The 14,356-nt window shown below is 46.9% G+C and overlaps 1 protein-coding gene across 1 annotated transcript in view; it reads right to left on the reverse strand.

Moving 5' to 3' along the window:
• Positions 1–14,356, reverse strand: part of SH3RF3 (SH3 domain containing ring finger 3) — a 375,407-nt gene that overhangs the window by 153,138 nt on the left and 207,913 nt on the right. The window contains exon 2 of the mRNA XM_053890489.1: positions 11,145–11,420. Within this exon, the coding sequence (XP_053746464.1) occupies positions 11,145–11,420 (276 nt within the window). The remainder of the gene's footprint in view (positions 1–11,144; positions 11,421–14,356) is intronic.

A 14,356-nucleotide genomic window follows, 5' to 3' on the forward strand; every position in this document is an offset into this window, starting at 1 on the left:
CTTCAAGACTTACTTAAAGCTACAGTACTGAAGACAGGGTGGTATTGGTAACAGAATAAAAAAGTAGATCAGTGGAACATAATAGAGCATCCAGAATTAGACTGACATAAATACAGTCAACAGATCTTTGACAAAGGAACAAGACAACATAATGGAGAAAAGACAGTCTTTTCAACAAATGGTGCTGAAACAATTGGACACTTACATGTGAAAAATGAATCTAGACACAGACCTTACACCCTTCACAAAAATTAACTCAAAATGAACCACAGAATAAACGTAAAACACAAAAATATAAAACGCTTAGAAGATAACATAGGAGAATATCCAAATGACCTTGCGGTTTGGTGATGAGTTTTTGGATACAACATCAAAGACCAGACTATGGAAGAATTGATAAGCTGGGCATCATTAAAATTAAAAATTTATGTTCTGCAAAATACACTGTGAAGAGAATAAAAAATAAGACATGGACTCATGAAAATATTTGCAAAGTACATATCTGATAAAGGACTATTATTCAAAAATTACAAAGAACTCTTAAAACTCAACAATAAGAAAACAAGGGCACCTGACTGGCTCAGTTGGTAGAGCATATGACACTTGATCTCAGGGTTGTGAGTTCAAGCCCCACACTGGGTGTGGAGCCTACTCAAAAACATGAGAAAACAAACAATCCAATTTAAAAATGGACCAAAGACCTAACAGACACTTCACCAAAGAAGATATAAGATGGCAAATACAAATATGAAAAAATCTCCATGTCAAATGTCACTAGGGCAATGCAAATTAAAACAACAACGAGATGTCACTACACACCTATTAGAATGGCCAAAATCCAGAACACTGACAACACCAAATGCTGGCAAGGATGTGGATTAACATGAATAGTCATTCACGGCTGATGGGAGAACAAAATCATACAGCCACTTCAGAAGACAGTTTGGTGGTTTCTTACAGAACTAAACATACTCTTACCTTAAAATCCAGCAGTATTTACCCAAAGGAGTTGAAAACTTATGTCCACACAAAAACTTGCATAAGATATTTATAGCAGCTTATTCATAATTGCTAACAGTTGGAAATAGTCAAGTGATGTCCTTCAGTAGGTGAATGGATAAATAAACTGGTACATAAAGACAACAGAGTATTATCCAGTGCTAAAAAGAAGTGAGTTACGAAGCAATGAAAGGACACGGAAGAAATGTAAGTCCATATTATTATGTGAAAGAAGCCAATCTGAAAAGTTTACATATTAAGTGATTCCAACTATGTGACATTGTGGAAAAGGCAAAACTATGGAGACAATAAAAAGATCAATGGTGGCCAAGGATTGGGGAGTAGGGAGGAAAGGGGTGAATAGGTGGAGCACAGAAGATTTTTAGGGTAGTGAGAATACTCTATTTGATACCATAATGATAGATACATGTCATTATAAATTTGTCCAAACCCACAGAATGTACAACCCCAAGAGTTAACCCTAATGTAAACTATGGACTCTGGGTGATTATGATGTATCAGTAGAGGTTCATTAATGGGAACACATGTACCTCTCTGGTGAAAGATGCTGATAGTGGAGAAGGCAGTCCATGTGTGAGGCTAGGGTTGTATGGGAAATCTCTGTATCTTCTGCTCAGTTCAGGAGTAAAACTAAAATTGCCCTACAAATTAAGTCTATTTAAAAAAAAAAAAAACTAATAGCACCACAGAGAAATGAACATGAACAAACTATAGCACCCTACAACACTACAGATGGAGTGCACAAATGTAATGTTGAGAGAACACAAAACTGGACTCAAAAATATACTCTGCATGTTTCATTTATTTGACTTTCAAGAACAGACATGACTCATCCATGATGTTAGGGCCATGGGAAGAGGGAAGGACTGGGATGCCAATATCCCACCATCTCTCCACTGGGTAGTGAGTATAAGGATTTTCTTTCCAACCATCAAGCTGCACAATTTTGATTAGTGGACTTACTATTGCAATATGCTTTATTTAGGTTAAAAGGTTTTTTTTTTTTTAAGTATAGACAAGTTACAACACACCTTGAGTACTGCATTTGGTCTTAACACATCCCTAAAGGGACTTCACATACTGAGGAAGCCAACCATTATGTGAACACTCTGAAATCAAGTCACAGAAAGCCAGAGAAGAAAGTGGGATCACTGAGCCTGAGACATGAGAAAGTCGGGTGGGGGGGCATGGTTACTGTCTTCCAGCTTTGGCATCATTACCACACTGAAAAGCTGGACTCATTCTGAGTCACCTGGGAGGGTAGAATACACACCAAGGGCTCCAAGTTACTGAGAAGCCAACACAGCTTCACATAAGGGAGAGCTATTCCCAAATGAGTGTCCTCTCTCTGGCCAGGGGCTTTGTCATCATTCCAAGTGTTACACAGTGCCAACCTGTTCCTCATGTGGCTACCAATATGCAAGCATCCCCTAAGAGCCAGGCATGAGGAAGAAGCTGTCCCTTCCCAAGAAAAGATCGGCACTTGGTGGAGGAGGTCTGCTTATAAAGAGATGGACAGTATCCAATAAAATGTACATACAGTGAAATCCCAGCATAATGCAGTAAGTGGGGTCAAAATCCAACTCTGTCAGTGTGCTACTGTGAGGTTAGTGGAACCTGCATAGCCCCATTTTCCCATCAGATGCCAATTCAATGTAGTCCCAGCTCTGGTTTGGTGGTACCTTGTGGCAGGTCTCTGACCTGGCTCAAATATTGATGCGGCTGGGTGGGGGGCGGGGGGGCGGGAGCGCAATTCTTGGTCCTGCAGCTGGCTGGGATTTCATGGCAATGGCAGGATCCATAACACTCTTATTTAGCTGGCATAAATCTTGTTGGGGATACTGGGCTGGGAGAAGAGAGGGTTCAGGGGGCCAGTCACTCTCCGTACACACAAAAAAACTAACTTTGCCTAGGAGTGCTGAGAAAGGTTTCCCACAGCTCTGCCTCTAAACCAAACTCTCACGATGGAGACAACCTCCAAAGAGTAACATATGACTGCTGGACAATGAGAAAATTCACTCTAGCATGCCAGAGCTACCAGCATGAGATCAGGTGTGTTTTGGAAACAGAAATAACTTCTCTTGCCACCGATGCAGGACGAGGGTAACAATGATCATTTTTTCATGCGTAGATCACATCAGGTCTCTGATTTACTGTCATATTTCAAAAAGCTGGAGCCAGTGCTTTAGGAAGGACAAGAAAAGGGTGAAATCCCTGCTCTGTGGCCTCTTTGGAATATAGAGAATTACTCCATCCTCAAACACTACAAGGGCTTTTCATAGGACAATGGCAAGACTGATCTACATGGTTTGGACCTGAGTTTTCATTTGCTGTTTTGTAAAGAATGGCATCCCCTGCATGTCACACTCAATGTGGTGGGATGCTGGTGGCCTCAGAACAAAGCCATGCTGAGTGGGATGCACGAGGAACCACTGTGTGCTTGGCCTCCATAGTGCTGGGTTCTATGTCACAGGTCAGAAAACCTTTCTAAGGGCCATATCACCAATATTTCAGGATTTTGAGACTGTACTGTGTCTGTCACACATTCAACTCTTCTGTTTTGGAATGAAAGCAGCCAGAGACAACATGTAAATGAGGGAGTCTGGTTGTGTGCCAATAAAACTTTATTTACACAAACGGCAGCAGGTGGGTAGGATTTGACCTGCAAGCACTGGTTTATCAACCCTTGTTTGATGTAGATGAGTAAACGAAATCTATACCATTGATAGTCAGGAGGGGCAGACAAGTTTTGGGCCAATATGGCAGCATCTGAGGATTTTAAGGAGAAAAAGTTGTTCCCACCACATCATTTCGCTTTCAGATGAATGACTCAATTTCATTTACATGTTTCATGTGAGGTGCTCATTACTTGCTGTGGGGCATTGTACTTCCATATGCTGTTTTCACTCTTCTCTCTAGTTTCCAAGCTTTAAAAATATACCAAATGCCATTTTCATACGACAGTGGCTCTCCTTTGCGTTCAGGCGGTCTCGGGGTGGTCCTAAATGATGTCAAGGCTGGGCTATGAACATAACATGATTATTAAAAAAAGTATATCGCTTTTCTTCCCAAGGCTCAGTGGGTAATACATATGTAAAGGATTCAGGTACCATGATAGTCATGCCATCTAAAAGGGGCCTTCAAACTGCATTTCTACTTCATTTACCTAATTTGCCCAAAGTCTGCTATCTACAGGCATAGGGGCTCTGTTAAGAACAGAAGCTGTGTAGCAGAGCAGGGAGAGTGGTATGCCTGTGTCCACACAGAAGCCCTCTGGATGCCACTGAAGGTGACTGGCTGAGCACACTGTCCTTCAATACTGTTTCAGAAATACAACTCCATAAATGTCATAGCTTACACATCAGGGGCTCAGCCTGAAATATCATGTCCACTGAAAACCTTAGAGAGTTCCTTCAGCAAGTCTGGATAAACCAACCTCTGAGGACCTAATATTTTCCTCTCCTAAATGACCAGTGTGGCAACAACACATATAAAGAAGCTAGAAACATCCTGAAGGGCCATGAATAGCAAGCAGGTACTTCTGGAGTGCCACTCGAGTGCTTCCACTCTCCTTTCACTCACACTCAAAGTGGTTTCTGAGAAGCAGTGTGAGCCAGACCAGAGGGAGCCCTTCCTTTCATCCTTTCACTGCTGGCTGCCTGCTCAGCCGGCCATGGGCATAGCCACCTCTCACCACAGCATGACTGGGGACCCTGTCATTGAGTCCTTCCCTGTCAGAACGCAAGCCAGCCATAGATAGGGTGCCAAAATCACTGCTTCTCAGAAAAAATGGAAATTAAAAAGGGAAAAGTTCAAAAATTCCCTCAGCCTTTTGTTGTAGAAATAATACAAAATTGTTCCTCTGGGCCGTTCTAGGTGAGGCTCTTAACAGAGTCATTGCTGCCATTAACCCCCTGATGTGCTGTTGAGGACTTAGGGAGCCATGATATTCCAGAAGTCAGGGGGCCTTCTCCCATTGTCCCGTCTTGCTTACCCCATCTCAATTCCAGAGGCTGCCAGCAGCCTGGAACCGCTCACAGAAAGGCAAAGCTCCAGGAGAGAGATGCACACTTCGAGGAAGTCTGGCCTGCAGCCACAGGGTGGGCCCAGGTGGAAGTGGAGAGGCCAGAGGTCAGATGTCACACCCTCCTCAGTGCTTGCAGCTCTCCCATCATGCACCACCCCACACACATGCACACACATCCCAGGCACAGACACTACACGCACACACACGCACACCACACCCACATACATCAGGGGCACACATACCACATGCACACATACACACTCTCTCCAGCAGGGCAGAGGCTCAGGTGCTGTGATGATCCCTCTCCTGGTCTTCCCACTATGGGCTGTGAGCATTTGAAGGTGGGACTCTGTTCCCACACATTGGCCCACCCAGAACACAATCTAGTGTCAATAAACATCTGATGAATGAATGAATGGACCAAGGAGGCTGGACAAAAATAAATTTATACTATCCATAGCAAATACAGCTTACCTCTTGCTCAGGCCAAGCCAGAGTGCTTGTACTCAGCCTGTCAAATATGTATTCAAAGTCCTATGTGCCCTTCACTGTCCCAAGTTGGGGATAGGAAGTTAGTAAATGCAGGATGGCTATCCTCAGGGAGCCTGCACTCCAGCCAGGAGACCATGAGACAGACAACAGTCTGTAGTATATACACACTACCTTGTCAGGAGGAGAAAATGGGGGTGTGGAGTAGTAGTTGAGGGCACTCCATCAGCAGGGGCCACTCTGAGGGATGTGAAGACAAGTTGGGAGGGCATTCAGGCCATGGGGAGAGCTACAGAGGCCCTGGGGGAGCCAGCAGGATCAGATGGAGAGACAGGGGCTGGGAGGTCAGCATGGCTGGGAGTGGAGTGAGCCAGAGGCAGACTGGAACTAAGTCTGGGAAGGAGATGGGCGCTGGGTCAGGTAGGATCTTGCAGGCAGTATAGACTCTGATGTTGGCTCTGAGGAGACTGGAAGCCAAGGGGGTTTCTGAGCAGCGGTGGGGTACATATACTCCAGCCACTGAGGGTACAAAAGTTGGGGGTGCCCACAGTGAGCCAGATAGGGCATACTGGTTGGGAGGCTAGTCCTGAGGGAAGAGCTCACATTCTGCACGGGTCTGAAGATATCTCCTGACAAAGCTTCAGACACACCCCATGTTCCACCTCAAATATATAAGATTCCCTGTCAGTTTCTCTGACCCCTGCCTGGATGTCCAAACAAGGGCTCGGGCAAGGACATCCCTCAGCAGCCCCCAGGCTGCCACTGCCCTCCTAGTCACCTCCTCCATATGCGAGGTTGGTCCCCTTAGTAAAGGGGACTCCTCCACCCAGGTGGAGCTGACATTCAGAGGTGACTATAGGGCTACTGCTCAACCGGAAGGAGGGAGCCAGGAGCCATGAAGGTGACTGACATTGTTTGGTAACTTCTGAGGAAGGCTGCACAGAGGCTCATCCCATTTAGCTTCCTGAGTCTTTCTGGCCCTGAAAGCTTTTCAGATTGCCCCTCAGGAGAAAGCAGATATGCCAAGGCCCAGGTGCCCAGCAATGGGGACAGCAGTCTTGACCCAGGGCCGAGATTTCACACCCTCTTGAGATTGAGCCACCAAAATATAAGGGTCTAACCCACTAGACAAATTCTCAGCTTTCCAAGTAGTGTGTGTCTTAGGGTGTTTTTTTTCCTGTGCGCATTCTGGGCTAACATAGAAAGTGATAAGTATCTGACCAAACTTCACCTTTTCCTGAAACAGGAATAAGCAGAGCACAGAAAGCAAATATTTATCGAATGCCTATTTTGAGCTCAGTTCTCTAATGCCTTTGCTCATTGAATCCTATTATCAACTCCACTGTACAGTTAAAAAAGGAGACTCACAGACTAAGCAAGTGTCCCAAAGTTACCATGTAATAATAAAAAAGTGTTATGATTTGTATCCTTGTTTACCTGACTTTACAGCCCAAACTTTCTACACTTAATTTTTATCTAAGCCTATCTCCTGCATCAGAAGAACACAGTTTAGGATTAATTCTGGGTTCATTCTCATAAAAGAGAAGTCCCACACTTTTGGGAAGTGATGATTAAATTAATTATTCAGCAGAATAAGATCATATGGAAGGGTCTTGTGGTGACCTCAACAGTGTGGCAGTGTTTTACACAACTCTTTGCCAACTCAGAGCATCCCTGAGGCCCTGGAGAAGGGTGTGAGGTGAGGCTTGGAAGGGAACTGTCCCCTTGTCCACTGTCCTGTGGCCTCATGTGGCCACACCCACTATGGGGTTTGGTCCAACACAGAGAACCTCAAGTTCCCGCTGTAAGCCGGGTGCAAAAGTGACTCTGGGGTCAGCCAGGCACCACCTGAGAAAATCTCACAGCCTCTCAGGATTCCTGAGCATTACAGAGTGAATTCACCAAAGGGCAGCCCCAGGCCCTTTACATCCAGCACAGCTCCCTGGTAGGGTGAGGAAAATGTTCTCATGTAAACTGGAATTTACATAGCATAGTCAGGGCTCCATGCATATTTGCTGAATTTTGCAGTTGACTGAAAATGAGGTAATATGGAGTAAGCGTCCATAAAAAGAAAAGAGTTCAAGGTCCCCTCTTGTCTGCTGCCCTAAGCTTAGCTCTTTACTTAGATCACTTAGCCCTCAGCAGCCCCCTGTAGGTATCTGTGTCCTGACCCTGAAGATGAAGTGGCCCAGCAAGGTTGAGTGTTTTCCTAAGGTCACACGTGGGATCCCTAATTGCACCAAGGGTGCACCAGGTGTGGGATCCCTGCATCCAGCTTGCCTCCCCAGCAAACCCATTCCCTCTCTGTGCACGTGGAGGGCAGCACGCATTAAAGCCTCACGTGAGAGCTTGGAAGAGAGCAGCCAGCAGAGCTTCGCTGGGCACAGTGCACTTCTTTCCTTTAGTCTCTATTTGCACGTGCCCAGCTTTTTGGAGTGAGACTACTAAGAAGTTATCAAATATGCTTTTTATAGCTGATTTACAAAAGGTAATTATTCATTTTCTTCTTAAATGAAACAAGGACTTTGGTTTTAGAATGACTTTAATTAATGCAATTTTAACAGGACTGTTCAAAAGCCAACGCCGAGGGTGAAAATCTTTTGATCCAGCTGCTTCCTGCCTTTTAAAACCCAACCAATCTCATCACAATGATGCTTTTGAAAGGTAAGCTAGCACCATCCATGGATTTTAGAGAACCCACTTTCTTTGCTGACTGCAGATGGGAACACACACAAACAACAAAGCATTCCACGCAGGCAAAACCAAACTGGTCTGAAGCAGTGATGCCAAGCCCAGAGGATGCCAAGCCCTGAGTTACTTGAGGTGTGATATGAACGGAGGCTGTCAGAAATGGAACCAGCATCCTGGGCATGGGAAAAAATGAGCTGGTCAGATGCACATGGAAGGAAAATGTCAGGCAAGCAGTGTGGGTAAGAGGAAATATGAACTGAGTAGAAGAGAGTCATGATTCATCACCCATGTCCTTCGGAGGCTTTGTCTGAAGACGTTTAGAGGTGAGAGCTGCAAATAGAACAGGTACTTGGTAGGCGTGGTTGTACCCTAATCCAAGTAGGAGGGCAAAAGTGGGTGCTCCTGAAAAGGTTATGTGAACATAGTAGGGGGTGGATGTCACAGAACAATTTTCGTTGGGAGTCACGCCTGGGTATCTTTAACTGTCCACCTTAATCCACAGGATTCAAGGGATAAAAGCCCATGAAAAACACCCTGAGTGCTTCGTACTTGGCTTCCTGTGGGAACAGCATCACATTATGTAGCCAGAGACCCCCAGACCCTCTTGTTCCTAGCACCTTTGCTCCTCAATCTCAACTCAAATATCATCTCCCCAGAAGCCCTCACGGCAGCTACCTCAACAGTGATGCCTGCTCACACCCCAGATACAATCATCATAACTAAGAACAGTGCTAACCACAGAATGAGTCTAAGGAGGCCTGAGTTCTAATTTTCCCCATGAGGACTACACTTTACTATTTCTTTTGAAATACCAAACATTAAGCTCTCTCATTGAATATTTTGGAGACTTCACTAAATACCTAGTCTGGCTCCTGGGTTACCAGCATTGCTCTCTGAGGCTGACTTTTGAACACTTATTTCTTGACTTGCTACTGCCTGCCTCTTCCACTACACTTGAGGCTCTAGAGGGCAGTGGGTCTGTCTGTGTCCCCTGGGTATAGCACAGTGCCCTGCAGAGTTGGAGGCTGACACATCTTGTTGATAGGAGGGCAAATGCCTATCCTCTTGTGCAGTGGGCTCTGGTATTCACCCTGAAGTCAAGTGTCCCAGGCAGAGGCTCATTGAACACAGCAAGTTATGATGGTGGTGTGAAGGCAGGCCTTTGCTCACATCAAAGGAGGCTGGGGGCTTTAGGGCTCTGCAGAGGTCAATGCAAATTGACCTCTCCTAGCTCAAATAGCCTCCTCTAATGTTATTCTGTAAGGATGGCTGTGTCTGTCCCTGGAGCAAGCTGAGCTCAGAGAAGCCTAGAGCTGTAACAGAGTCTGTCTCCTTAGCAAAGCCCAACCAGAACCCAAGAGGTTGAGGGGGATCCCTACTCGTGGTCACTAGTGAGAGTACAGAGCATCACAGGCCTCCAGGGCATTCTCCTCCTTGGGCACGTTGTCCAGAGTCCACTGGGCAGAGAAGTGAGCAAAGCGGGGGCTCTGTCTGCCGTTGCACTCCAGACAGCCTGCCACTCTAGGTCTCAGACTGAGATGGATGGAGAGGGAGAGGAGGGAGAGGGGGAAAAAGGTCTGGATACAGCTTCCCAGGAAGCTGCATCAGCCAGATGACAATCAGAATTAACATTAGAACACCTTGATGAAAGAAAGGAAGAAAGAGTTGAATCCGTGAATGAAAAATAGATTATTCACTGTCAGTCTGAACAATGGAACAAGACATAAATAGCAGCCATGCACAGGACATGCCAATTTTGCTCAAAAATGGTGTGCACTGCACTCCAGCAGCCCTCCAGAGAGCTCAGTACCACAGCCAAGTTCTGTACCAAGCAGATGGGGAGAAAGAAAATAACAATGGCCTCTCAGAAGTGGGAAGGACGTGGGCTTTAAAGTCAAAGATTCATAGTTCTAGCTGCTATTTACAACTGTGTACACACTCACAAGGTTAGGGTGGAGGGAGGGAAGCAGGACAGATGGGAAACAGAACACAGAAAGCAGAAGGAGAGGCCCAGGCCACCATCCTCAGGTGAGTGACATTCAGCCTCATGGAGCTTTGGTTCCAACATCAGCAAGATGGGCTCCAACCACCTTGCAGTTGAGATACAGCATGAGCGTGTTGGGAAAGCTGTAAAGAGCAACTGCTATTACTGACATTGGGCAGAAATAAGTGCTTCAGGAGTCCCTGCCTTGCCTAGCACAGAGAGGAGTATGTGTAAGAGTGAAAACAAGGAAGGAGGCATGCCCACAGATGAGAATGGAGCTTGTCAGTTGTGGCTGGGAAGGGAACATCAAGGTGTAGAGGGCCCCACCTCAGGTCTCTCAATGCTTTACAACCTCAGAGGCCTGGGATGACTAACAACCAGGCCCCTCCACATCTCACTGGGCTCTGCTAGGACAATCCTGCTGGTAAATGCTATTTAGTTTGTCACCAACCAGAGTCCCTCTCTCCAAGACAATCCTGGCCCTAAGCACACCTGCCCACCTGCCTTCTGGTGCTCCAGAGGATGCAGCTGTGGCATGCTGGTTTCTGGGTCCTACCACCACGTTCCTGTGAGCCAAAGGGGATCTCTGCAGCAGCCTTCCTTGATAAGCCTCCTCTTCCAGGGCCTGCAAGTCCTGGAGAGACTTCATGCCTTTGTACCTGAGTTGTCACTGAGACACCATGACTCAGGTGACAGAGGGTCCTGTGTCTGTTACCCAGAGAGCCCCCTGTCAGCTCTCAGATGGAGCTACCTATCAGGCTGCGTGCCATCTCTTTCCACTGAACAAAAACTCAGGAAGTAGGAACAACTGTTCTCCCCACTTACAGAGGCACAGCAGAGAGAGTGTGTCTCGGGAAGGAGCCAGAATTCAAATCAGCAGAAAGGTGGGAATTGAGAAGGGTGGGTGGCAGTGTTCACAGAGACCTCCCTTACCTTGGTGAAGGTCAAACAGTCCTTGTCCTGGTCTCTGTCCTTCATCTCGAAATCATAAAGTGCTTTGCCTTGGGGCGGGGTCTGTGGCAAGGGCCGGATGCACTGGATGTAGCTGGCGGGCAGGAAGCCATGAGCCCCGTGCAGCTCCCCATGGTACCAGTGCTCATCCACCCTGCGCCGCAGGATGATGATGTCGCCCTTGCTGAACTTGAGGTCGCCGGGTTCTTTCCCCTCATAACTGTAGAGAGCTTTCCCATAGGGAAGCTGGGAAAGAGTCTGAAAGCAAAACATAGCATCTGGTTACTCAACGTGGCCTTCCTGCTGCCAGGTTAGATCTGCCTAGGTTAGGGGCTCCCATGCTGTGTGGGCACATATAGAATGCTCTAGAGTGGGAAGTACTTCAAAGGAATAGATGCCCTGTATGGGAATACTCAAGCCCATGGTCCTGCCAAGACAAGGTGGTCCCTGTAATGGCAGTCCCCCCTCAAATAGTACACATGAGAGGGGGGCCTTCCACAGGAACTAACTCACTCTGCCAAAAAGAACTCTGAAGGAGGAGCTAAATTGTCATCATTTACAGGTGAGGGAACTGAGGCACAGGGAGAGAGAAGGTAACTGGCTCAAAACCTCACCTCCATAAGGGTTGCAGAATTCCCACTCAGGTGGCTGGCTCTGGAATATTCTCATCTACTACTCTATGTTGAACTGTCCTCCACTGAGTGCTATTTCTAGCTGCCAGACTTCCAACAATTATTGTCCAATAAGATTTTCCAGACTGCACCTCTGAACCTTCACAACTCAGAACATGTGTCAAGGGGGTTCCCGGGTCAAGGGGACGGACCCACACTGACTGTGGGACTTTCCCACTCACAGCCTTACAACCAATGGCATACACCTGTGACGTCAAGCCCAGAGGGACAGTCTGGCCATGGAAGGTGGAGGCCAACCCTGGGACATTGGTCCCTAATGCACTAGAAGTTCTAACAAGTGGTCCCTGGCTGTCACAAACATCCCTGCCCCGGCCCTATACACACACCAATGACAAATAGCTTTTTGATGCATATGGCAGTCTGGTCCAGAAGTACAATTTCAAGACCATAAAACAGTATCTTCTTAATGTCAAGGGATGTTCTTGTCATCCTGTCAAAGATGAACCAAACATTTCAAAAGTGATCTGCCATTTTTGGCCTTAAATGGTAAGTTGCAGGCTCTGAAGCCAAAAGGAATTTGTGGCAATCTTCTGCTCCTCTGAAATAAGGAGTCAGTCAAACTACCCTGAAACTTGAACTCGATGTCACCATCCACTTCCTGGGCTCCTCCAACTTAACCGGACCTGTCTCATAAAGACCAGTGGCTGCTCTTCTGTGTGGGCAGACAACACCCATCAACTGAGTAAGCTCTGCCAGAGGCCAAGTCTCTGCCAGAGGAAAACCAAAGGAAAACCCACCACTGTCCCTGTGTCAATACCCAACAATTTCCCTGACAGAAGCCGCATTTTCTTACCAGGGCTGTCTATGCCAAGGATTTCTTTAGTATTCGAATCAATCAATAGAACCACAAAAGCCTGAAGCAGTAGTACATCGAAAAGCTCTTTGTAGGGGACTTAATAGCATGTTGGCAACTCAATCACTCTGCATTTATGTTTCAGCGATGTCAAATGACAGCAGTTAAGAGAGAACCTGCTGGCAAATTGACAAACAGCCACCACTAACCAATTAAACAGTAACACCAGAGGATTTTTCGTTGCAGAACTCAATGAGGGGAAAAAAAATCAGTTTGCTTCCAATAATACTCATCCTGGCTAGCTTTGTACTCTAAGCACAATAGCCCATAACAGGCCCCAATTTCAGAGGGCTGAAGCAAAGGGGTGATTTGCAGCACAAGTACTGTGATGAGACAAGAATGGAAAGGGCTACTGGCTGTGAATCACCAGAAGAACCTCACTGCCACACAAAGGCCAGTCATCCCCTGGCCCAGGGGTCATCAATTGGGGACAGTTTTGTCCCCCCGGGGAACATGTGGCAACGTGTAAAGACATTTTTGGTTGTCACAACTGGGAGGTGGGGTGCTATTGGCATCTAATGTGTAGAGGCCAGAGAGGAGGCTAAATGTCCTACAAGCACAGGGCAGCCCCGACAGCAAATAATTACCCCTCCCAGAATCCCTGCCGCAACCGTGAGGTTAAATTTACAAAAAGACAGAGTAGCTTTCTTGTTCTATTTAAACTTAGTCCATCACAACTTTAAAAGTTAAATATTACATTGATTTCCATGACAGGAGTCTGTTCACTATTGAGCACATGGAGAAGCTGAGATACCCACTGAGAGGTAAGAGGTGTTAAAGGGGCAGTAAGGAGAGAACCCACAGTCACACTTGAAAATGGGCCTCAGTTCAGTGCAGAAAAGAAACCTTCACTTTGCCACAGACTCTGTTTCCTTTCACCACCACCCCCCGTCCCCCCTCCCCACCGACTAAGAGGGCAGTGCTCAAAAGCAGTATTTGGAGAGCCACACACACTGAGGCTGCTGGTCATTTTTGCTAGTCTTGATAATGAAGAAGAGCAAGAACGGCCAGATTCACACTTTTGTTTCTATGGGCTGTACCTCCATCTGTGCACCGCCATGCTGTTTGAACATGCGCAGCTCTCCGTCCTCCCCATGCACAGGGGACGCCAGCATCCACACTCTGGCCCGCTTACCACCAGCTCTACCACTCAGTTGAAACAAACACTGCTCATGCATGCTGTGCAATCCTGGCCCCGACCTGCCTGGGGTGCACGGAAGGGCCTGGGAGTAGTGACAAGAACCTGAGGCTGTTCTCACCTAGGTGGCCTGGCTCCAGGCCTGGTGTTTGTGAGTAGTGTGTCTTTTTGGCTGTATAAGGAATGTACTACTGACGTCCAGGGGCCCTGGTCTCTCAAGGACTCTCTAAAATCGGCATGGCCCCATCCATCCGGGCACTGTGACCCCAGACCTCCTGGTCAGCCCAATGCCTTTCACAGCCCAGATCTACCTGCCTCTCTCTGTGCTTTCAACTTCTCTTCCAAGTTCCAAGGGAACTTAGTTCCAATCTAATTGCTTACTTGACTTCTCAAAATGGACATCCCATGGCTGTCCCTGGAGCCTACACTCCCTGCATTCCTCACTCTGGTCAGGGACTGCTGGCCCACTGCCAGTCCTGTACCCTGTCCCCGCCGTGTGCCCATCTTCTCC

The sequence above is a fragment of the Panthera pardus genome, unplaced genomic scaffold, assembly GCF_024362965.1.
Source record: "Panthera pardus isolate Hobbes unplaced genomic scaffold, ASM2436296v1 HiC_scaffold_25, whole genome shotgun sequence".
Classification (NCBI taxonomy): Eukaryota; Metazoa; Chordata; class Mammalia; order Carnivora; family Felidae; genus Panthera; species Panthera pardus.